At 38.1% G+C, this 26,574-nt stretch overlaps 1 protein-coding gene across 7 annotated transcripts in view; it reads left to right on the top strand.

The window, feature by feature from the left end:
• Window positions 1–243: 243 nt before the first annotated feature.
• CELF2 (CUGBP Elav-like family member 2) overlaps window positions 244–26,574 on the top strand; it is a gene marked incomplete at both ends in the record, with an annotated part of 490,184 nt that continues 463,853 nt past the window's right edge. For all 7 annotated transcript variants that reach the window (XM_084253948.1, XM_084253950.1, XM_084253942.1 and 4 more), the window contains one exon: window positions 244–296. In XM_084253948.1, coding sequence (XP_084110074.1) covers window positions 244–296 — 53 coding nt within the window. The remainder of the gene's footprint in view (window positions 297–26,574) is intronic.

The following is a 26,574-nucleotide window of genomic DNA, read 5'->3' as shown; positions in this document are numbered from 1 at the left end:
GGAGCAGATTACAAGGGCTTTAAAAGGTGGTGTGAAGAAATGAGCCGGGTCTGGGAAGTAATATAGCACAAGATTGATTTGGGGGGTGGAGAAAAGCCAGGACAAGTGCTTATCAATCCTAGAAGTAGGAAGAGCCCTGCTGGGCACCCAGCCGCTCCTGGCCTGAACCAAGAAGTCTCCAGTCTCCTCAGCCCCTTACCCTTTCTCTCCAGCCCGGATTTGCCTTCAGCCTCCTTTTAGACAATGGTTTCCTTAATCTCTGACTTGGATCCACTGAAAGACTGGAAAGTTTTAAGGTAGGCCTGTTTTTCTTTTACTCTCATCGCTGTTTCAGTTCAGGGCCAAATTCGTTCCCCACCCCACCCCCAACCCAAATAAGGAGTGCTGGAAGAGCGTGAAATGCCTGCGGTGGGTTTAAGTGACAACCAGATCTGCCTATAGGAATACTCCAGTTTGACAGGCAAACAACTTCCAGCTGATGTGTGAAGAGAAGCAGGGAATCCTTCATTTCACTGAGAGGAACGGGGTACCTTTTTAATGAGAATTTACAGTCTTGTTGAAATGATTCCTGACTCTCTCACAGGATCTAGTTCTCATATTTATTATTGTATTTTAGGGGGGCACTGAAGAGACGAAAGGAGTTGTGACAAACTTTCTGGGACTTAAGATAAAAATGAGAACTTGTCTGAAAACATTAGACCTGCTCCTCTTAAGAGCATTGGTGGAACTGCTTATGGCCTCTCCTTTTCCTGAGGTCTACTTTGGAAAAACTAGTCATATAAAAACTCAGCTGACCTTAAAACTGAAGGGGTAGAATTTATGAAATGAGGTCTTTCCTTGAAAGCTTCTCAAAAGGTGAACTCTGACCTCTTTATCGTTCAGAGGTCCCCAAATGTTAGCACCCCAGAAGCTCAAAATGGCAAAGGTCCCATATTTCTCCACTTGAGTCTGAACTGCCTCCTCTGGTGGAGTTCATAATGAATTAGTAGGTTCAACCTAACTCTAACTGTATTTTCTAGCTAAAAGCATTTTTGGCCATTAAATTGAGGGATTCTCACTGAAAGGGATCTAAACAATGTCATATTTTCCTACCTCAAAGCATCAAAGCATCAAATACCTACCTCAAAGCATCATTTCATTAGAACTAAACCAGGACTCAAGAAACAGAAATAGAGCTTGTATATTACAGGCATCTTTTTCCTAAGATGTATCTTGTATTAATTAGCTATTCATTATTTCCCTTTTATGAGTTCTTCCTTAGCATGTATGTGATTTTATTATTTTTAAACTAACATAGAAAAGAGCAAATAAAAGAAACCATAGCTAATATCCATTTAATTCCTTAAAAAAAAATCCCTGCTTTCTATAATTTCATTTGTAAACATGTTGTACACTACATAGGGTATGCCACTGTATAATCAAGTTAAATATCAAAGTATTTCCATGTCCTTACCTGTTCTTCATAATCATAATTTTAATGGCTAAATAAAGAATCATAATATTGATATTTAGTTAATACCATTACCCTGCTTATTGAACATTTTGGTGGTTTCCAATTCTTGTTTTGTATTAACAACACAATTGTTGCTTTCACTGAATAATGAAAAGGGTCAAACATCTTTATGGATCTTTGTGGGTCTGTTATAGGACAGGGAGAGGGGCAGCCCATACCCTGTTACAGGTCAGTGATATTTTCTTCTGATGCTAGGTTTAAGTTTTATTTTTAATTAAAAGCTGGCAAAGTACTTCTGTATATGTTCTGATGATACAGCTTTTAGAATAAATTTCAATATCCTTTTCTCTAAATGGATTTGTAAACTATTTCTAAAATTGAGAGTGCTTTTGAAAAACATTTTTGAGTGATTAACTTATTATTGCACAAGGGGATAAGGCTGGCCCTAACTCTAAGAATATGTGTGACTATAATAACAAATTTTGAAAATATAGCCCTCCAAAGACCTTTTTATATGATGATCCTTAGTCTTAACCCTTTTAAAAATCACTAATATTGTTGCCTTTCCCATAAATGAGTCCCACACATAGTGAGGTTTATTTTATTGCTAAAATAAACCTTTACAGAATTGAACTGGTGAGACCTGAGAAAGATAAATACTTTTACATGGACCAATTAGGCTACACCAAGTTCATTCTGTCCTTATCTTTTCCTGGCAAGCATTATCCAATCAGCTTTTAGGAGTAATCCTTTCCTGAGGTAAGGAATTATAAAGGGGATAATGGTTATGCATTGCATTTAAAATTCCTTAATTGTTTACAATGAGATATCCTTTTGGCTAATTCTGATTCATTGTACCATTCATTCACTTAGCAACAATAAGCTCTGCTTATCATATGTGGAAGAAGCAAAAATATAGCATGACCTTATAAATAGGATAATCCAGTTGACGAGTAAAAATGTGTATTATTCTAATGCCTTACAGGATTGTACATGATATGAGTTATATCAATAAAATGTTTTAGAAATTCAGAGGTGAGGGTCTCCCCTGGTGGCACAGGCAGTTGAGTGCAGCACTGTGAAGCTGCCACAGCCTCTGTAGCACCTGTTCAATTCCCAGCCAGCCAGAGAGATACCCACAAGGCGCAGTGGACTTCTCCTGTCTTGCCTGCTGTTCCCCTCAGCAGTGTATTTCAGTCAATCTGCCTGTTCTGTTCTCTGTTCTGTCTCTGGTGAATCTTCTCACCCTCCCGCACATCTGGCCTGTACCCTGGTTCTTGTATGCGTGAATAAATAAATCTTAAAAAAAAAAAAAAAGAAATTCAGAGGTGAGAGAACCCATTACAGTAAAGAAAAGAGATACTGTTATGCTGCCCTAATCCCATGAGCACATAAGCAGAATGCTTCGTATATAATAGCAGAAAGTCTTTCAAACTTGCATGTCTTGGAAACTTCTCAGCCGTTTGTCAAAGTGTGCAGGTTGGAGTTCTGCTAGACTTGTTGCTCCTGAAAAGTGATGGGAAGACACATTTTTAGTCTGCTTATGCCAACATTTAGTTTTTCAGATATGATCTGCTGGTGGGATACAAGTTGAGATCACAAACCTTTCTCAAAGAGGATATATCTGACATCACTCCATCGTAGGTCCATTTTGTCAGTTGGAAAAGTCAGGACTGGGCTGGTGCTGTTGGCTTGTTTTAATTACTCTCTACCTCAAACTGCACAAAAGAAAACTAACTTTCACCAAAAAGACATGCCACATAATTTCATCAGTAGGACTCCCCTCTTGACCATTGGAAAAAGCACCAACACAAAAACTTCACTCCAAGAAAAGAATGAAAATCATCTAAATCAGGAAAAATATATTCTTAGTACAGTAGTAATCCCCCTAGCCATAGTTTTGCATTCCAAAGTTTCAGTTGCCCATGTTCAACCAAGCTCTAAAAATATTACAAACCAGATACTTTGAAAGAGAGAATACATCAACCTGTTACTACTGTTTATTATTCTATTTATTATTAGTTGTTAATTTCTTGCTGTAAATAGTTTATAAGTTAAGCTGTATCATAGGTATGTGTGTATAGGAAAAGACCATAGTATTTATATTGTTCATTACTCTGTGGTTTCAGGGGGTCTTGGCACATATCCCCCATAACCTCCATGGATAAGAGAGGATATTGGCCTCCCCTGGTGGCGCAGCGGTTGAGTGCTGGGCTGCGAAGCTGCCCGCAGCCTCAGCAGTGCTGGTTCCATCCCTGGCTGCTCCCTGGCCACCAGAGGAGGGTCCCACATGGCGCGCAAACCTCTCCTGCCGCCCGCTGCTCCCCTCAGCAGTGTACTTTGGTCCTTCTGCCTGCTCTGCTCCCCGCTCTGGCTCTGGTGAATTCTCTCACCCTCCCGTGCTTCTGACTGTACCTAGTGCTTGTATGAATAAATAAATAAATCTAAAAAAAAAAAAAAAGAGAGGATATTGTACACAGAAGAAGAAACAACCATGTAGGTGACCTATGACTAAAAGAATGCAACGAACATGGTAATATGATTAATAAAAGATTTCATGTACGTTGACATTATGTGAAGGGAAAATCAAGTTGACAGTGAACAGGAATTACCAGAGTGAAATTGTAATACCCGACCTCCCCTCTATTCATGCCCCAGCCCTGCACCACCTCTGTGGAAGAGTCCAGAAAATCACCAGACAAGTTTAACCATCCCATACAGAGATAAAGGAATTGAATGCAGAAAATGAAGTGACTAGGTGGATCAGAAGTCATTGATCAGACAAGTTACTCCCACTAACCTTCTCTTCTAACTCTATCTTCTTTTCTGAGGGGTATTCACCACCTTCACTTCTATTCTCATCTCTCCTCTCATGATTTATGACAGCTTGGACCAGACCTCTCTTCAGTACTCCGAGACTTCTTAGCGTAGCCGATGAGGTGTCTTCAAGATGTCTCCAGATCAAAATGTTGCAGACGATACCTATAATTTCCCCCAAAACTGGTTCTCTTTTGCTTGCAGGCTTATGAATCACACAGCATCCCCCTTCTCTGTCATTAGCTTGTTTTGTATGACCTACCGGTCTTACTGTTTCAATTCTTACTCTTTTAGTCTAATTTTCATGTAAGCAGAGTAAGAACCTATCAAAAGTCATAAATTAGATCAGGCAGGTGACAATCCCCTTTAAAAACCTCCCGTTTGCTCACCTACAAGACCCCTTCTGACCTAGCCCCTGAAAATCTCCCCAATTTTATCTCCCTCTTTCCCCACAGCCATGTGGCTCAAATTGTACTCTAATCTTTTTCTTCCTCAAACATGATGAACTGATTTGGGCCTTAAAATATTTGTATTAGTGACCTCTTCTCCCTATCTGGAAACCTTTTCCTTAGCTATTTTCAAGGTAGGATGCTGCTTATCATTCAAATCTTAACTCAAATCTCACCTCCTCAGGAAAGGCATCTCTGACTCCCCAAAGTGAACTTATCTGAAAGTCTATCCTCTAGCACATCTCCTTGATAGTTGAGTCACATGGAATTCTCAATATTCAACCAATTTGACCTATACAATTTCACATGGTCAATTTCACATGGTTCAACCATATGAAAGTGTAAGTACCATATTATTATCATGGTACTTAATGGATACATGCTGTTTTCGCATGTATTTATTTTTTTCTCTTCTCCATTAGCAAATATGGTTTGTAATTGGTGTGTACCTAATAGCTGAAATATTTCCTGAAACATAAGTGAGAAAGAATGGTGAATGAAGTGGTCCTTGGTTGTCACCCTCATCAGACTTTACACTCCATGAGCCCAGAGGTTCTGAGTGTTTTGCTCATACTGTAACTCCAGTATTAGTGCTGGTGTTGTATTATGTGGGATAAATGAAGGAATTAATGAATGACTTCTAATTCCCAGTTTAGTATTCCTGTCTTTAGTCCTTCATTGCTTCAAGTTAGCAAAGTATCTAAATTTGATAACAATGAAAATTTTTAATTCTTTGAGAATCTGATAGATACCTATTTAAGTGGAATTCATTCTGTCTACACAAGATAATAATTAAGATCAAGAGTTGGCAGACTTTTGCTGTAAAGAACAAGATCATAAATACTTTAGGTTTTGTAGGTCTCACAGTCTCTGTTGCAACTCTAATTGAGAGCAGTTGTAGGCAATATGTAAACAGCTAAACTTGGGTGCAACCCAATAAAACTTTATGTACAAAAACAAGCAGGGGCTGCATTTGGCTGGTCGACCATAGTCTACCTCTCATCTATTATTTAGGCTAATGACTTGACAAACAAGAAAATAGAAGTAGTTTTGACAGATAGTTGTAGAGTTATTTTCAAATCTGTATGACAAAGCACATATCATAAACTCCTCATTATAGAGAAAAACATTAAAAGGAGCTTTGGTGATGTTTCAAAGGTCAGAGATATTTTAGGTCATAAGCTCTTGATCTCACAAAGACGATTATGGGCTAGAGAAAATTTATGGCTTACCACATCCCTTAAATGTTTGGATGCGCCTTAATTCTCTAAGAAAATATACTTATGCCTGTTCCCTAAGTGTGTGAGAAACTCCTATTAATGAGAACAGCACATGTTGATGGAAAAAACAGACCAGCCCCTGACATGTTTTAAGTCCTGCGTGGCCTCATTTCTTTTCTTTTCATTGCTTTCTCCAGCTCATTTAGTAGACATTTCCCTTTCACGTGCTTGATAAATCTCCCAAGATGGATTCCAAATTCACGGAGGGAAGCATGCTATGTAATTTTGAATGAATGCCAGGCGTAGATACTCTTTGGCTCAGATTACAGGACATCTAAAAATGCATGGAGAGGGGATAGTTTACGTGGAAGCTCTGTTGGTGTCCACTGAGGGTAGACAGTCAATCTGAAGATCAGGGGCTAGTCTTCTTAAACACTTTCTCTCTCTCTCTTTTTTTTTTTTTGTAAAGATTTATTTATTTATACAAGAACTGGGTACAGGCCAGAGGCACGGGAGGGTGAGAGACATAGCAGAGAACAGAACAGGCAGACTGACAAAATACACTGCTGAGGGGAGCAGCGGGCATGACAGGAGAGGTCTGCCGCACCATGTGGGACCCTAGCCGGCCAGCCGGGATCGAACCAGCGCTACAGAGGCTGCGGACAGCTTCACAGCGCAATGCTCAACCACCTGTGCCACCAGGGGAGGCTCAGGGGCTAGTCTTCTTAGAGGATGATATAAGAATTGTTAATACATTCATTGTGCCAGTTATTGTATGCTTATAGGTAACATCTCATTTAATTTTGCAATGACCCTATGAAGTATGTGGTGGTATTATTGCTTCCACTTTCCACAACTCTGAGCCAGAGCATTAAAAATATGATGCCATATCCTTTTCTGACATAGTACCTGTCCTTGCTGTGTTGTTGGATTTGACAAAGTGTGTTGCCTTAGTTATGCCTCACGTGAGAGAAATTTGTACCACATCACTTTTCCTTTGCTATAGGAGTGTTTGAAGAATCATGGCTCAGCTACTACTGGTTACTTTAAAAAGCCTTTGCAAAGCAGGGGAGAATGTGGGAAATATAAAGAACATTCAGTAATAATTCTCTAGGTAGAATGAATTATATTTATATGAAAGTGAATACAAGCCATGGGTCTTTTAAATAATGTATTACATTGGTGAATAATCTACTGTTTTTCACAGAGCATGACATAACCATTAATGACAAAGGTTATTATAAGATCACATAAAAATGCAAAGTAGAAAATTCCTATCATTTATGAGGTTGGGATGCTACTGCCATTACATTTCACTTCATTCCAGCATTCCAAAAAACCCCTCATCCATTGTTTCTACTCCATTGGCAAATAATCAGTAGAAAAATATTCATTTGAAAATTATTTTTAACCCCTTCTGAAGGGGGCTGTTTCCCAAGTGGGCTGAACTTCTAGGGTAAAACCAACAAGTCCAGATCATTTGAAATCTCTGCTTGGAGAAACACAAGATTCCTCAATCAGGTAATGTCTCCCAAAGGTCAGAGAACACAGTGAAACTATTTTCCTAAAATAGAAGAGAATCAGCTGCTCCTTTTATTTCACCACTTGGGAACAAAAGCAAAATATGCCACTTACTCCCTACCCATGTGTTCAGTCTCTGAATGCTGGGCTCATATACTCTAGAGTAAGTTGTTAAGAGAAGTGATGTGCAGGTTTCCTGTCCTCATCCTGATCCCCTGTGGTTACTTCTCTTCTCCTTACTGGTGGACAGGAGAAGGTACCTCAAGAGATCAACTCATCACTGCCCTTTCTTCAAATCTACATTAGAAAATTGTGCAATCCCCAAACACCTATTAATTCCAAGGACAGGGGAGTATCTTGCTTTCCATTGAATCTCCAGCAAGGCCTCATTCTTATCTTCTGTGCCCAGATTTGATACTTCTTAATTTCACTGTGGACTTCTCCCTAAACCTCCCTCCCTGCCAACCTACCCCATATCACCTCCCAATCAAGATTTTCTCCCCTGAAGGTTGGAAACACTGAATCTAAACCTCAGTCCTAAAAGACAAATCTGTATTTTCTACTCTGTAATGTTCATGTAGATTCTAGTGCTGTTGGTAAGCTATAAAGTTCTGGAAGATAGATAAGATCCCTGCCCAATTCATCGTTGCGCCCACTTACATCCTTTATGTCACCAGACTTGGCATTTTGCAAACCCAGTATTTGAATGCACCCAGCACATTCTCATTTGTAAAATGAAAGATTGAAGCAGATTATATCCAAGGAACCCCATCTATAAAATTACATGATCAATGTGGGAGAGAACAAAGAAGCTCCCTCCCACAGGATCCTGAGTTTCACCCCTGAGCCTTGCCAGGCATCCATTTCCTATGCTGCCAAGTTTTTCTCATAGCAAAGCAATTCTCTTTATATTGATCCTCATTTTCTTTCAAGGCTCTTTTATTCCCAATCCTTCTGTGGAGTTGATGGACTAAACTACAAACCTGTTTTCAGATGTTCTGTCTCTGAACTAAGGCTATAATGTAAATCAGCTGTTCTGGGGATGAGTTTTGCTGACACGTACTGACATTAGCAATCATATGACTAGTCCTGCGGGGCTGAATATTGCAATCAATCCCGGTTGCAGGTGTTTCAGTTAACCATGGCTTGAGAACTCCATTTTGTTTTTCATTGCACTAGTTTTTCATTCTTATAGAGACACAAATGTCTAAGCCAGAAAGAATTGTTAGAAGCCCGTGGAAACAGCAGTTTTATATATTTTATCATGTTTCCTGGTGGGTAAGTGAAAGACTGTAAAGTGGAAAAATGTTGCCCTCTTTTAAGTTTAGTGTTTACAAATGGAACTTAATGTTTTTTTCTGAGTCTTTGCACATGACATTCCTTTTCCACCATCATTATCTTCATCACTGACTGTAACAACTGTTGCTGAGTACCCAAAGGCTAGAATGTTTCTCCCTTCTCCATGAAAACACATGTTTAAAAACATGTTTTAACTTGCACTCCTGTGTTCCTGATAATCCTATCCAAATCAGCTGCTTGCCTCTAGAAAGCCCTCAAAAGTTAGTTATCACTGTACAAAGAACTGTAGTTTAAATGACTATTTGGAATGTGTTTTTCATTTACTTATTGATTCCTTTGGATAACAGATTGACTTCCATGAGAGCAGAAACCATGTCCCCACTAAAGGCCCACATGATGGGTATTCATAAAATATACACATTTGAGTGACATAGCAAGTGTAGTTCTTTTACAAGCAGGTGGGAAGATGAATTAGGGGCTATTATTCTCAAGGAAGCCAGGAACGTTTGGGTCCTGGTTATAGACCATGGGGTCCTTTTGTGTGAAGAGCCCATGAGATTCAGGAAATGACTTGTAAAGAAATATAACTCTCAGTACCTTAGGCCTGTATCTGCTATTGCTGTCTTCACCACCACAAAATTGACCTTTTCTTTGGTATGTGGCCATACATTTCATTATTAAATAAAAATCAAACTCATTCATGGATTGAATGCTAGATTCAATCCGTGCAATGGTAGCAAGCCGAGACTTGGCATCTCCTAAATTCCACATTTTCTGTTTATAAAAGGTGCCTCTTCACCCCCAATGTGATGGACCATTCATCACAATTAATACAAAACAAAACAAAAAATTTTGAAGGAGATTAGGATTAAGAACTGGCCCTGGGCCAAATGAAGTAAGAGGACTTTCCCAGCTTTCCCCTGCATTGTAAGACTCTTCACTGAGATCAGTTATAGCTTCCTGTGAATTTAAATCAACCTAATACAACACTAAGGGATTTAAATTTTAAGACTTATTTCCAATTATGCAACATAGGATGGGGGTGGGGAAGAAAAGTCAAGAATTAAAAGATGTTTGGTGAGGCTTTCTGTATCTCTGAAATTAAGCCCCACGGATTTCTGTCTGGGAGACCTGTCTCAGGGACACTCGAATATGAGTTGATCTCCCTTCTGGTTATGAGAGCTCTCTCCACTCTTGATTCTTATTTAATAAATTACTACTTCACAGTAAATTGCTCTTAAATTACTAGATCAAAAGTGTCCGTTCCCCTTGTCAAAGAACTGGAATTACAGAAGAATAAGGCTTAGAGAAGACCATTGGGAAGAGAAATGGTTTAAGGCAGAATTTATTTCTTAAAGACTTTAATTTCATTTATAATTTCTTCCCAAAGGGCAAAAAACCCTCTCATGCACCTGCCCTGCCCTGGATTCTAATCAGGTTCCCTCCTGGCTTGCTTTCTTTGTCCTTCTCTCTCCCCTTCTCTTCCTTCATGGAGCAAGGGGCAGATTTTACCTCTAGGCAACTGGCAAGGATGGTGATGACAGACAGAAAGTGGCAGGAGGGATCAGTGCTGCATAAAGTGTAATTTGCTCAATTAATATTTCTATAGGAAAAGGAGAGAAAGGTCGTTGAAAGAGGAGTGAATGTGTTTGAGGAAAACGTCTCCTGAAAACTTGGATTTTGTTTCATTAAAAACCAGCAACTGAGTTAGTATAAAACCCGCTTCCCTGGTTTCCAGACTACTATTTGCTTTATGTCTTCTCTCATTACAAAAGGCAGGCTGCAAAGGTGATTTTCCATTTATTGAACCTATCTTGGGCAAAGCTCTCATAAAGGAACTAGTGTGTTGTGGTTTTGAATCCCGGTTTTAAGCTCTGTCTGCAATCAAGCAGAGCTCTCTAGAGGATAAAGCTATATTAAGCTTTAATTCTCTAGTTAATTTTTTGTTTGTTTCCATAAATTTGGTTTCCTTGTCTTTTGCTTATTCTCTGCAGGTCGCCATTCAGTAAATCAGCAAAATCACTGGCACTCCCAATGATCCCATTAGTTAGATGGGGATCAGAGGGAAATATTTTGCATATAAACTTCAAACACCACAAAGAGAGAGTAAGAGGATTTGGAGTCCTTGACTCTATATTTCATAGCTTGGATTTTTCCGCCCTGGTAATTGGTTTAAATCCCTTTTGATCGTCATTTCTTATTTTTTGGCAGACAATGTTTTTTCTTTAAAAAAAATGGAATATTTTTAACTTTTGCTAACACCAGGCACCCACATAGTTTTCTTTGTTGTTCTTGTTGTTTTACTTTCATTAACCCCTGAAATTGTATTTGTTCTAAACTTGAATCTCTGAACTATGAAATAAGTTTAAACCACTTCTTGAGGCAATTAGTTTCAGAGTTTGCCATTGGGTGCACAGAGAGGCTTTGTTTGTAAGCCTGATCCAGAAGGCTGAGGAAAATGCCTTACTTTTTCACAAATCCATTGATTTACATTTTGATTCCTCTTTATGTCTGATTTAAAAAAAAATCGAAGGCAAATTTAATTAATTTTTTGCTCTAAGGTGATTCTGAAATCTTCCTTTCTGTTTCTGACTGTAGATAAACCTCTATTTTAAAAAGTATTTGCTAAAAACCTAATCTACCTGATTATAGCAATCAAGATGTTTCAGATATATTGAGTGTATTTTCCAAATGCTCAGTTTAATTATGATATTCTCTATGTCCCTTTGCCTATAATTATTTTTCTCTGCATTATGAACAGACTGAATAGCCCAACAGCTATTTGTTAGGAGGGAATGAATAAGTGGAAAATTAAATGTCCAGTTAAGGAGCAACAAACCTCTATGCAGATATGGAAAACAAGTCATCTTAAAAATACAGTCTAGTCTTCTGAGAAACCTTGGCTAAACAAACTTAGTATTACTCAAGTTAATCATATGGTACTAATTCGCTGCCTTACTAAACTCTCCACAGGCGATTCCTTATAACAATTGGGTTTAGTGTTGGGTTTAGATTCAGGTAATGGATTAAAGTTAAGCATGCATTCTTTCAAGAAGACAGCATGTAACCAGAGGTTGTTGTAGAGTTTTCAACATGAAAACGTCTAGTGCAGGAAATGTTTGTTCACATGCACCACTCTGGCCCTTACTCAGGAAGAACATTGGGAGTTATATAAGGAAATTGGAATTATATGGTATCAGCAATTCAGACAGGTGACTTGGAAACAACTGGATTGTCAAAACTTTCCACAACAAACATGGTAGGCAGTGAAAGGGGATGCTTCACATGAATCAGAGTTAGAAGAGAAGGAATGGCCACATCTATATTAAAGCAGTTAAATCTGAATTTCCATCTAGCCTGCCTCTTAATGGTTGTGTCGAGTAGACAAGTGTTGAGTCTCTGAGGTAGCTTACCTTGGAGGCCACTATTAAGCTTGCACATAGTTCTCACTTGCTGAATAAACTAGTATTGTTAAAAGATCACTTATACATAAAACCAAACACTTCTGATCTTACTGGGATTCCCTTTGGGACAAATAAACTTATTTGGGCAGCAGCTATTCAGAAACTATGTTTTAAGGCTTTTAAGCAACAATGTAAAAGATAATCACTTGTCATTAGTTTTGTGTTAATAAACATCCTTGAGACCCAGAGAATCACTTCAGGGACCCTCCATCTATTCTGCCAGGATGAGAGAGCCAAGTGGCTAGGAATATGAAAACCGTGTGCCAGGTGCCAAGAGCAGAGGACTTGAGCAGATCCAACTTCCCCACCACCAAAACCACACATCCAGAAGAAATGGTTTCTAACTAGAGATGAGATTTATCTTCCCGTAAGACGTAAGATAGAAGCTGCTTACCCTACAGGGTCTGAGAAAGCAGGCAACCTCATTCCTGGAGTCTGATTAAGTCCCAGTGTTTCATAACTCCAGTCAGCAGCTTAGCATCTTCCATGTGGAAGATTGAACTTCTGAACCACTGTCAGTTTGACTTGTTCACTCGTGTATCTCTGTGTGTGTTTCCTATGGTGGAAGAGTGTTTGACTCCTACTGTTAATAGCATATCACCAAGTAAACTAACCAGGAAGGGTCCAGCATAGCAACATGGGAATAGCCCATATTCAGATTTGCCATGATTAGGGCATTTAACTGGTTGTGTGATTGATCTCTGACAAATCCTTCATTTTCCATGCCCACATATGTTATCAGATATATTATCTGTATGATCAGATACAAAATGGGTATGATATCTAAATGGATGTGATATCTGTCCTATTAATTGCATCTTTTAAGAATAGCTGTTCAACACCTTTCAATGTTGTTGGATCTTTAGATGGTGATAATATAAAGCATATTCAAAATCACTCTTGCTTTGATTGGTTTTAGTTTTATTTTGATTTTTAAAATAACATTCAAGGTGTATGTGAGATAGTTATGTGCAGCAAAAGGGAAGCTGAGTTAACTAAGGTCAGAAGCAGTCCTGTAAGGCAAACCCGTTTGTAGAGAAAGTGCTAAAGTCAACCTGGCTGGAGAGTTGGAAACTGTGAATTTTAGTACGCCTTTGGCATGAAACTGCTTTTGCTAAGGTTCTGATGCCAGGTCCTAATAGCCAAACCAATGGCCTAATTTTAATCCTTATTGTATTTGGACTCTCAAAATCATGAACATTGTTGACTCATGACATTTTCTCTGAGAAGTTTTCTCTCTTGGTTTCCAAGAAATCATACCTACTGGTTCTCTCCTTTATGATCAGTATTCTCCTCTTCTGTCTGGCTCCTCTGTATACTTAGAAATTTATCTTTTATATTCTTTTTCCTCACTCTCCAAGATGTCAAACAGCCCACCAAAAAGACTGAATGGAACTTTGAAAAAGCGTTTGGTTTTACTGATGGAATGTTTTGTTTTCCTCTGATTTTGGTACTTTCTCCAGGTCATACCTACCACTACTTGTCTCCACTTCACTGTAGAAAGGAGACTTTTCTGGGTGGTCCCTGGAGGCATTTGGGCTCACAACTCCTCTTTTTATCTCCCCCTTAGCACTGCGAATTTCAGGTTTATACACACAGTGATCTATGCTCTTGAAAGTATTTTGTATTTTCACCACTGAATGTCCTATGAAGATCTATTTTAAAAGTCTATAACTTCTCCTACACTGAATTCATCTGACTCAACTGTATACATTTGTCCTGTTCTATTCTCAACTTTTATCAATGACATCATCCATTTCCCTTTTCTTTCATGTTAGAAACCATATACTTACTCTTTATTCATTTAGTTTATTTTTATTGAAATTTTATTATGTAATCTGTGTCTGGTTTTGTTCTAGAGAGGGGAATTCAGTGATACACGTGAACAGATCCCACCCTTGCTTCATGCAGTTTACTGCCTGGTCAAAAAGAAGAACCCTAATTGAGATAAAACAAAAAATAAATGCAAAATTGTACCTGTGCTAGAGAGGTACACAGGGCTTGTGAGAATCACTCAGGAGTCTCTGGCCTAGTTAGGGACATCAGAAAAGGTGCTCCCATAGACTAATTAGGCTAAGATCAGATCAGGATGTAAAGGTTAACTAGCACAGACACCAGGAGAAGTTGTTAAGACACATTCTAGGTCACACTGAGGATTATGTTCTTTCATCCTAAAGATAATTGAAGTTACTCACATTTTTCAACAAGCTAAGTGCCTTAAACCATCTCATATTATGAGAGCAGTAGTCAGAATGAGTGTGGATTTGGAAAGCTACTACAGATGTTCAGGCAAGAGCTGACAATAATTTGGGCAGGGACAACAGCAGTGAGATGACAGACAAATGAACCGATTCAAATGATATCTACAAAGTAAAATCAAGGGATTTGGAGTGATGTTGAATATGGAGTTGAGGCAAAAGAAAGTATCAAAAATGGCTCTTGATTTCTACCTGGTGGATGCATCATTTGCTGAGATTAAATCCTGCAAAAAAATCAGATTTGGGTTGGTTTACAACACAGTATATAGCAGAGCATCACTTGTTTCCCTGTTGAACTTGTGGCTGACTGGCAGCTGAGGCTGCCCAGCATCATAGGAGAGTATCCTGGCTCATGTCACTACCGTGGGGAAGGTCAATACTGGAAGTATGGGTTTTACTGAATGAACATTGCCTTTACACTTGTAAAGTTGAAAAATTCATCAAACCATCATAAATAGAAAACCAATTTTATAACTAAGAAAACTTTTTAAGCAGTGAATTGATGTTTGGCTCTGGAATTCCAAACATATATCTGGAGGAATCTGTGTAGAACTCATTGTGTAGAAGAGATAATTGAATGCATTTGTGGTGGCTGAATGCATTTGTGTGATATTGGTATAGAAAGAGAAGAGAATCTAGGATTCAGGTTGGAAAAAAAAAACTGGTCATCAAAGGCTTAACTCCTGTCCCTCATCACATAGGTTTGTCTTTAAATTCTTTCACTTTCTCTTTGGAAGTGCCTCTTCATTTAAGACCCTTATCTTCCTTACTGTTCCTGCCATAGGCCCCACCTTCACTGTTTCTTTCAAATGTTCTGACACAAGTTTCTGCTACTTTGTTCCTGACTCCAGAGCTTCCCAGTTTGACATTGCAGGTAGTGTCTGAAAAGTGTGGTATTGGTTCTCCTCTACCCAAAGGTTTCTGGGGGTTCTGCCCTCTAGTAGCACACTATTTATCTCCCTCACACCAATCACATTGTGTGTAGCTACTAATTCAAGAGTCTTTGTTTCCTTCCTGACTGGAATGCAATAAACAGGGACTGAACGTCATCCACTGGCTGAACTCCATCCACTTTGCATCTCCAAAGCCCATGAAGACATTTGGCATCTAGGAGGGATGTGCTGATAGGAACTCTGCTGACCTCTAACCTTTACCAAATCAAATCCTCTTGTTTCCATCTGCCTTCATTTCCCTGTGTAGATGCAGCTCTTTGCCTCTTAACTCAAAGGCACATTTTGTTGCAAGTGTAGGCATCTCCCTGCCTAAAAGGAAAGGAGTGAGATAAACAATGCTTAAGAGAAATAATAGTAATACATATGCAGTCATGTATTTGTAAAGTTAATAATCAAATCTCTTTTACTGATTTAGGCATGACATTATTTTTATTCAAAATAAAATGCCCTCAAATCCCCCACTGGATTAACCTCCACAGATTAATTATATGTGAACAGTGAAGAAAAGTTCAAACTTCAATTTGAAGATGCTCAGGGAAAAGGGTGTATTTTTTTAAAGATTTATTTATTTATTTATGCAGGCATTGAGTACAGTCAGAAACATGGGAGGGTGAGAGAATTCACCAGAGCCAGAGCGGGGAGCAGAACAGGCAGAAGGACCGAAGTACACTGCTGAGGGGAGCAGCAGGCGGCAGGAGAGGTCTGCGCGCCATGTGGACCCTCACTGGTGGCCAGGGATCGAACTGGTGCTGCAGAGGCTGCGGGCAGCTTCACAGCTCAGTGCTCAACCACTGCGCCACAGGGGAGGCCCAAGGGTGTATTTTTAAAAATTTTTTTTTATTTTGACATTTATTATCTTACACATTTTTTAAGACAATATTTGCTTCTCCCCTAGCCCCTCAGATTGAGTCCCATAGAATTTCCTTCCCCAAGGCACCCGTGCACCATCACTACAGTCCGAAAGGGTGTATTTTTAAGCTATTAACTGTATATCTTATATGTGGACCTGATTTACTGTTTTTCTCCAACTTAGATTCTTTCACCACCTACTTTTATATGAAAGAGAAAGAGCATGAGAGCATGTTTTTGAATAAGCTTTGAAACCCTGTCAATTGTAATAAAGAAAGTTATTTATTTATTACAGATTTTTATTTTTCATCTTGATTGGAAAGCAGTTGGTTGGCCCTAATAGCTTGTGTAGAATTGATGCATTCCAAGGAATCTAAATATAAAGAAAATTTCTGTACATCTTATGCAGCAATGATGTATATAGATAAATCCAAATGGAATTTTAAAAAATTATTTACTTATTTTGATATGAGCCAAGATGTACGTGGGCTCTTTTAAATGGAGTTTGCTTTTAATGTAACAAAAGAGCCCTTAAAAAATGGCATATCTGGGGCCTCCCCTGGTGGCACAGCGGTTGAGCGCTGGGCTGCGAGGCTGCCCCAGCCTCTGCAGCACCGGTTCGTTACCTGGCCACCAGCGAGGGTCCCTGTTATTATGTTGTTATTTCCTTCGGGGGACAGGAGATCACAATCAGAACACTTTTTTAAGCATTTTTTTAGGGCATAGACATAGAAGGAAAAATGTATAGATTTGGCCTGTGCTCTCAAGAATTTTAGTTAAAAAGAAATGTATAATGATTCTATAGTTGAAATTACATATTAAGTCAAAATCCAATATTAGAGCAGTGTCTCCAAGCCTTTAAGTTTTACTAATTCCGCATTTATGGACCTTCACAGCAGTCTTATGAAATGAGTGGGGAACAGTATGTATCTGAGCACTTGCAGGAAAAGAACTGGATTACAAGACTGCACCCCATCTGCAGTATAGGCCTGGAAGTCATGATTCATCTCTTGCCATGACTTGTCAGATTTAGATTTCCCACTCCTTAAACAGGGAAGAAAAATAAAGTAAGGGATTTGTTATCTGAACAACCTATATGTGTGTATAAACTTTTTTTTTTTTGTTTAAGTAACCAATTGTCTGTGTATACATATTCATGTATGCATTTTCCTATGGATAAGAAAGTGGAATGACTGAGTTATGTTAAATGTATATAAAAAAAATTTTGTTCATTTAAAAAAATGCCAATTTAAGTGTGATGGAGATTATATTATTAATAATTAATCCTTTATAAATACAGTATCAGCTGTTACTGGAATAATAAGCATTTGCCATGCCCTCTTGTAGACATGACCTAAACATCTATTCTTTCATTTCATCCCTGAAATAACCTTGCGAAGCAGGTGCTGTTTTCATTCCCATTGTATAGGTGAAAATAACAAGGTACAACACTTGCCAAATTTATACCATTAACATATATGCTCACTGAGATCCTTTGGCAAATGAACAATAACCGCATAAGGCAAAAAAATACACATTCATATATTTTATATCTATCTAGTATATAACTATGTAAAACTGTGCAACTATATAACATATACAGCTCTCTATATGTGTGTATAGATAGTTATATGACTGGTAGGTCTGAAGTTCCCCACAACTGAGAGAGAAAAGTTGATTAAATGCCACTTAGAATTTGTTCTTCCTATGCAAATAGTTATTAAAGTTTAGAAGTAGAAAGTTTAGCATATCAAAATCTATGTAAGAACTTTGTGAAAACTCTTTGTTTTATCATCTACATAATGAGCTATGTTATATGGGTCAGCCACACTAGGGAATGCTATTAATAGTGTATGGTTGTTACTTATTTATTTGGCCAGCAAAGACAGGGCTTCCTGGAATTCTCCATTTGTCTCATCTCACAATTTTTCTGACCTCCCAGTTCTATTCACCAAACCCCAAAAGTTCAAACACATGTCCAGAACCTGAGATATTCCACTAAAACTCTGAAGAGGAAAGAATAAAATAAACTAACCTCGAAGGTATTTGAAACCTCCATCAAAACAGCCTTCAGTGCATATCACAGATATCCTCATTGCCTTAGGCCCTCGTGACTTTGGGATTAATAATTATGCATGGTCTCTAACTGCAGCATTAGCACCATTAATGTTAAGCCATACTTTTAATAAGAATGCAAAGTGCAAACCCACTTAAAATGACTTCTCTCTTATGCAATGTCAGGAATATTTAGTCTCTGTTGCTGAACAGACTGTGAGTGAACTTCAGCCAAAGGAGGTCAGCTCAGATATGTGCCTGCACGTTCAAGCTGCCAAAAAACATAAGAAAATGTTTAGAACAATGAATTGTAAGTTGAAGGCTTTAACTCTCCTGGAAAGTTAACTCTCCAGCACTCACTCACACCTCTTTCAGCCTCTGATTAAGAGGGAAAATCGAGGAAAGAGCATGGAACTGGGCCATCTAAAGAAATATTTCATCAGGCAGTGACCTTTCTGTTTGTCGTTGTTTGTGCTCTCAGCTTTCTTAGGCATACTGTTTCAATAAGCATTTGTAATTTTAATCTGTACAAGCATCTTAATAGTTTCCAAAAGAAACTTGGATATTCATTTGAGCTGTTTCACAATTGGAGTTTGTTTGGAGATGGCTCTAGTAGGATCATTAGATTTAGCCTCCCTGGTGTTCCCCTGTATGATTTGAGAATGGGTCTTTTTTGGGAAAGATTCCAGTGCTTTAAGCTTCCAGTGGGGATAGTAAATTTTCTGTATTCCTACAAACTCTCATAATGGTAGAGTTAACATTTGTACATGTGTTTAAATATGCCTGGTGTTTTCGCTGTGGAGGGGTAACTCCTTTTTTAATTTTTTCAGCTATCAAAAAATCACATGACGTAACGGCAAAGAGCACTGAAGACACCAGGCTATGTACCTACCTAGATAGAAGAATTTTAGTCAATTAATCTTCCTAGGCATTAGTTTCCTTATGTGGAAAATGATAAATTTAGACCAGATCACCTCTGAGATCTGAAGTTCCAGTTACAAGGCCTATATAAATCCATCTCTAATCCATCTTCAGATTGTGAGGGAGGGTTTCACACAAGTCACTTTAAGAATGCAGTAAATTGTATATATCTAGTGAGTACATACTCTGTGCCAGGAGCCAGACTAAGAACTTGAAATATAGTCTCTGATATTAATCTTTACAAATTCGAATTATGGGGCTGAATAGCCACAGATTCCTGGGTAATCAAACCCTAAGTGGTTTGGTTTCTAATAAATTCAAACCTCTCATTTGAACATTAATTTATTATTAAAATGAAACAGCTTACTCCCACTTTCACCAAATAAAAATCATGCAAATATTCAACTACTAATTGGATAGGGAAAAATCCATTAGTCTTTCCAGAGCCCCCATTTATCTTGAGCTGGTTCTCCTTTAAGGAAGATAATTATTATTCACAATCAACAGGTGAGGAAACCAAAGAGCATGGATGTTTCATAACCTAGGCAATTAATCTTCTACATGTGACGGAATTGTATTTCACACCCACACAACTCAGTCTCAGGGTTGGAGATACATGGCATCAAGTTAAAAGTAAATTTCAGATAAGCAACAAATAATTTTTTAGTATAAATGTGCCTCAAACATTGCCTTGACCATACTTATGTTAAAAATTATTTGCTGTTCATCTGAAATTTATTTTTTTTTAAGATTTTTATTTATTTATACAAGCACCGGGTACAGTCAGAAGCGTGGAAGGGTGAGAGAATTCACCAGAGCAGGGAGCAGAACAGGCAGAAGGACCGAAGTACACTGCTGAGGGGAACAGTGGGCGGCAGGAGAGGTCTGCGCGCCATGTGGGACCCTCACTGGCGGCTGGGGATCAAACCAGCGCTGCAGAGGCTGCGGGCAGCTTCGCAACCCAGCGCTCAACTGCTGTGCCACCGGCGAGGCCCTCATCTGAAATTTAAATTTAACTGGGCATCCTGTGCTTTATCAGGCACCTCTGTCTATGACAGAATCCTATGATGGAATCTGTATGGCCATGCTTTGGTAGATGATTGGAATTAGCAGGATGCCAACTCTGAGAAGGCTGAAATGCAGATGATGACATTGAAACAACAAAAAGCATGAAAATGGAAGAATCCACAAGGAGCACTTGTCTTGTTTAGAAAACAATGAGTACTTGTTTTACTGGAGGGGTTCTGTTTGGGTCTTTTGTCTTTGAATCTAGAATTTGCACTGTTGTAGGTACCAGAGTAGTTTGTGAAAAGTAATCAGATGTCACTATTGGGAAGAATCCATATATTTAGATGAAGGAATGTTCCAGGTGGCATAGAACTAATTGAGTAGAACTAAATAATTCTCTGACTTCCTAGAAATTTTGTCGTGATCAAACTTTCTTTTTTTGCATGGAAGAACTGAGGTGTAGGCCAGAGGTATAGGAGGTGAGAGAGTTCACCAGAGACAGAGTGGGGAGCAGAACAGGCAGATTTACTGAAGTATACTCCTAAGGTGAACGGTAGGGAGGACAGGAGAGGTCTGTGGCTGCTCCACGTGTTGATCAGCTCTCTGATCTGGATGGAACTCAGGCCATGGCAGTGCCCTAGGCCATCAGGGAGGCCCCTCGACCAAACGTTTTGTAGGTTGTTAAGTAGGAAATTCTACTATCCCAGCCCAAAACTCTGGGCCAAAGAGGGTCACGTTTTTGTACATTTTACAAATATTTTCATAGTCTCATGAACATATGCTATTGTCCAAATATGCATGTTTCGTGAGCTAAATATCTAAATAGATCATTACCCAGAGGTTTTTGCCTTTTTCTCTCATTTTACTAACTTTCTAAAATTATTTAATAGCTAACACTCTAACCTCTTCTATAACGCCTCCTTCTGAAGATAGGAAAAAAAGAAAAACATATATATAATAAAATATAAACCATTTATCTTTACAATCTGAGAGAAAACTACACTGGAAAATGTTATGGAAGAAAATGCTTAGGGCCTCCCCGGTGGCGCAGCGGTTGAGCGCTGGGTTGCGAAGCTGCCCGTAGCCTCTGCAGCACCGGTTCGATCCCCGGCTGCTCCCTGGCCACCAGAGGAGGGTCCCACATGGCGCGCAGACCTCTCCTGCCGCCCACTGCTCCCCTCAGCAGTGTACTTCGGTCCTTCTGCCTGCTCTGCTCCCCGCTCTGGCTCTGGTGAATTCTCTCGCCCTCCCACTCTTCTGACTATACCCAGTGCTTTTATAAACAAACAAACAAATAAAACATGCCTCTATAAAAAAAATGCTTAAATAAATAACTGAACATTTAATCCATAGATTTCACTAATCCAACATGTCCTTGACTCTAACCATTCAGGATGATTTAAACTAGACTGTGGCTATGTTAACCCTTCCTCTAGACATGGAAATTATTCATGTTCTCTAGAGCATCACAGTAAAGCTGGATTTTGCTTGGGATCCATAGTTACTAATTAAAACAATTGTAAAGTGTACTTGTGTAAAATATACACTTATTTCACTTTAATGATCATAGAGAATATTCTTAAACAAAAGTGTATGTGTACATAAATACATGAGAATGTGTTTATTACAAAAATGAAATAATGAAGCAAGGATGCAAATCATGAGTGGAAAAGTATGATATACAAACCTCATTTTTCATTGGTGTAAATGTCTCTACAGAGTAAAATAAAATACGTTCTTTAAAAATAAAGTTAATTTTGATTAGGATAATGCAAATAAAAGCCACAAGATATTACCTCACACCTATTAGGATGGCACTATCAAGAAAACGGAATATAACAAGTGTTGGTGAGAGTGTGTAGAAGTTGGAATCCTTGGCCAGTGTTGCTAAGGATGTAATAACTACAAAGGAAAACAGTGTGGAGGTTCTTTCAAAAATTAAAACAGAATTACCGGAAGATCCAGCTATTCCACCTCTCAGTACATACTCAGCAGAATTGAAAGCATGGTGGGCCTTAAAGAGATATTTGTATTCCTAAGTTTATAGCAGCCTTATTAACAATAATCAAAAGTTGGGAGAAAACTCAAGTGATGGATCAAAAGAATGTATATTCACACAATGGAATATTATTCAGTCCTAAAAATGAAGAAAATTTTGACAACCTGCTGCCTTCAGGGATATACCTTGAAGACATTGTACTAAATGAAATAAGCCAGTCAAAAAAAGATAAACACTGTATGAATTTGTTATTTGAGATATCTAGATTAGCCAAATTCATAGAGACAGAAAGTAGAGTTTGGTTTCCAGCAGCTGCATGGAGAGTGAATGGGAGTTGTTTTTTAATGGATAGATTTTCAGTTCTGCAAGAGCAAAGTGTTCTGGAGATTTGTTGTACAATAATATGCATGTCCCTAATACTGCTGAACGAAAAGTAAGCTAAGATGGTAAATTTTGTTTTGTGTGTTCTACCATAGTTTTTAAACTAAGTTAATTAATTAAAACTAATTTGGTCATTTACTCACCTATTAAGCCAGTAATTAGTGAACATCTATTGTGTTCCAATTTGCTAGACCTATGTCCACCAAAAAACTGATATTCTAAGGTACTTTAGTGGATACTCAATGTTTTTTAAATGAAATTAATGAATAAACATGGATTCACTCACTGAGACTGATGCCGATTAGTAATATTTATCATGGGAGAAGGATGAGGTTGAAGAAGTAGTAGCACCAATTACTTATTTGACTTCTGCCACCATCTACTGAGTCACAAAATGAAAGGTCACCCATGCTTCCCAAAAAGTTGAAATCTAGAGAAGGAGATCCAAATGAAAAGAAACAAATTGTTATGTAAGTTAATAGCTAATAATGTACAGAATAAACCATAAAGATGATCTCTTGTGTTGAAGAATAGTTATCAACCTCATATTCTTACATTTGTTATCTTAACCAATGTAATATGGACTAATATTTATCTTTAATGACTTTCAAATCTGTCCATGCTATCCATACTTGACTCATTTTTTATGAAAACTAAAACAAGTAAGCAAATAATGATGTGCTAAATAGTCTTATTTGTTTGCTTATTAAAAGCAGTGTTGTTCAAAATTACTTTTAACTGGAAGTTAATCACTATTGCAGAATTCCAGAAACCTACATCTTTGTCCTTTCTCAATAATTAACACACTGTAGACCTTGATTACATCACCTTCTCTCAAAGATTCCTTTTATGATCCATAAAATCCTTAAGCTTCTGGACAACTTTCTTTCCAGACAAGACTTTCTATGAATATATAATTTGAAATATTAATAGACTCTAATCAATTTGTGATATACACACACACACAAACATTTTTCAATTTTGAATTTAAATATCTTGATGTTTTTAATCAAAAGTCAACCCAAAGGAATTCCTCTGTGGAGGAACAACAGACTTTGGGGTGTAAGACACAAGCATTTCTTCTGGGTATCTTTCTGTTGAAAACTTTTAAAATGTATTTCTGCCTTTAGGCCTTAGCAGAGAGACTGGGGTAATTGGGACACACAGTGCTGGCAGAGCTGAAATGGTTGACTTGTTGGCCTTTGCAGAAGTGAACTTCTGTGGAGATAATGCAGTTCTCCTAATGAAGTCCCTCAACATCCCAAGTAGATGGTTAATTTTTGGAATTAGTATATAATTTAACACATAATTGCATCTTCTAAAATCCATCAGAAGAAACCTGTAGCCCATTGGCCAACTTCTATTTGTTTCTCCCACCATCATTTATATGATTGTCTATCAAATTTACTCCTTTGCCTACTAGGCAAAGGTTAGTAATATTATTGAACTATATTCAGCCAAGGGTCAAGATACAGCAATTTCTGTTGAAAGTTTTATTAGACTCCATTCTTAACAGTGTATGGGTGAAGTACAGTAATGGAAGTTTCCCTACTTCGATACATAAAAGCAATTGTTTAGATTAGACTGTGAAAATATTTCCAAAGGGCAATACAAATTGTGGGCTATTAAATGCCATGGATTTTTTTTTTAAATCAACAGGAAGATATTCTAGAATTACAGTAATAATACAAACAGCATTTATAGCAGATTGTTGGAGTCTGAGTTACAATGTAATCATAGCTATTTTATAGCAAGTCTGTCCTTTAATGCCAGCCAGTCTATTTCCTGAAAGTTTAAAAAAAAGGTAACCGTTCATATAAGATATCATTCCATAATGAAGTCAAAATTGACTCCTCATTTTATATTATTCTTCCTTGGGTTCTTAAAGGACTTTTTTTTTTTTAATTAATAGTTTACAATCCACTCCCTTCTTTTCCTTTTACATAACTTCCCACTCCTGACGCCCTCAGGGAAAGACTAAGGAAAGAAAATGAAAGGACTGTGGGAGAGAAGTCAGTCAAAAACAAGCTCTCTGCACTCAAGGGGCTTTCTTTTAATTTTTTTCTTTTACATGGAGAATATTCACATAAAGAAAAAAAGAGATTTATAATTCCCATTATTTGGCTAGAAGAAGCACACCAGAACATACTTCCTGTGTGTTAGTCATTTTCAGTTGCCTAGCTACAAAACACAAATAAATTGCAAAACTTTTTTCATCACCATTGTACACATCTGTCAATGAATTCACTCCCCTAACTTGTTTTTTAATGTGTTAAAAACAATAGACGTCACCATATCAAATTCCAAATTTCTGATTACTCCAGCCCTGTTTAACTCTACGTTTGACCCTCAATATAGCTTAAATGTAGGTTTGTCTGAGGCTGTGTGAGAATTGTCTACAAATAAACTAAAAATGCTGGAAATGAGCAGCGGTGGTAACTTGGAAGAACTTTTTTTTTAAGTCAATAGAACAAAGAAAGAAATGTTCTTATATGCTGAGATGAATTAAATTCCCAATTGCAAATTTCAAGTATGTTAGCATTATTCTAGAACAAATTGCTCCAGTGTTGACTTCTGATGGTGTAATGAGTATTCTGAGATACTTGAATACGATCCCAGATTCCCTGGTGTTTACCTCCTTAGGGTTGGCTGAGGGTCATGGCTAACATAAAGGGTAGAAAAGGCACTTCTGGAACAGAGTTTACGGAGCCATTTCTGTCTTCCCAGTGCCATACCCAGCACAGGCTGACATGAACCAGCTTCCTATAAAGCCCTTGCCCTGAAGAGATAATCCAGTAAGTCCTAAAGAAAGGTGTTGAAAGAAGGATAAGAGTGTAATAACAGACTCAGTTTTCTTGGATCTTTCTTGTCTTTGGGGTAGAGAAAAGGGACAACTCTTTATTTTACCATGTCCCAGAGAGACCCAAATTGCAAAGGGGTGTTTGGGATCCCTGATTTCATACACAAAGCCTGATCTCTACCTATGGAACCTGTCCTGTATCAATGTTCTCCAAGGAAATTTAGGACAGTGCCTAGCACATGACAGACATTTAATATTTCCTTGAAGAATAACACTCTGGGGAACTTCATAGCAATGGATTCAGCACAAGAATTCTAGAGCTATGTGCCTATAGTCCTTGGGCGTTCCTTGTAAGGTCTCAGACACGAAGACAAGTGGGAAATACAACAGTTATTTCAAAACTGGGCAAATAATCCTGGTTCTACTTTTTTTCCCCCCACATTGAACCTGACCTTCTTGACAAAAGCCATCCTAAAAAGTAGAACAAAGGCGCGAATAGGGCTTTACTGGAGTATAGAGCTGAGTGATGTGTGTGCAGGTCAATCAGTTCAACAATGCATTGATGACCAGTGAGTTCACACCATAGTTCATGATTCAGGGTTAAAGACCCATCCTGATTTCAGGATTTTCCTCTATGGTCCTTAAATATAGTCCCAAACATACTTCTTCTCTCCCCAGTGCCTTGTTTTCAAGGTGAAACACTATAAATAGCCTCTGAGAACTTGCATTAATTGCACTAGAATTGGAAAGGAGAAAATGAAATGCAAATTCATTTTTTTACATTTTTTTACTAAAAACAGTAAAGACTGAAATGCCTCTCTTATAAAAATGGGAGAGCTTTCTCAACTATCCCAGAATCACCCAAGGACACCATTTTAGAGTTCTTCATGCCAAGTATATCAACTGGCAACATTTGGAAATTTTGAGTTAAATACATACACAGAAGGGTATAGATACAGATTATTTACTTTTTTATTTTCCAACTTTTATTTTTATTTTTTATATTATTTTTTTATTTTTTACATCATTTTTCATTTTTGAACAATATTTGCTCCCCCCCACCCCCTCAGGTCTAGTCCCCATAGAGTTTCCTTTACCAATGTACCCTTGCACCATTACCACAGCCC

Source organism: Talpa europaea, assembly GCF_964194135.1.
Source record: "Talpa europaea genome assembly, chromosome: 14".
In the NCBI taxonomy this organism is placed as follows: Eukaryota; Metazoa; Chordata; class Mammalia; order Eulipotyphla; family Talpidae; genus Talpa; species Talpa europaea.
Note: the sequence above shows the minus strand (reverse complement) of the source record. Positions and strands in the feature narration are given on the sequence as shown.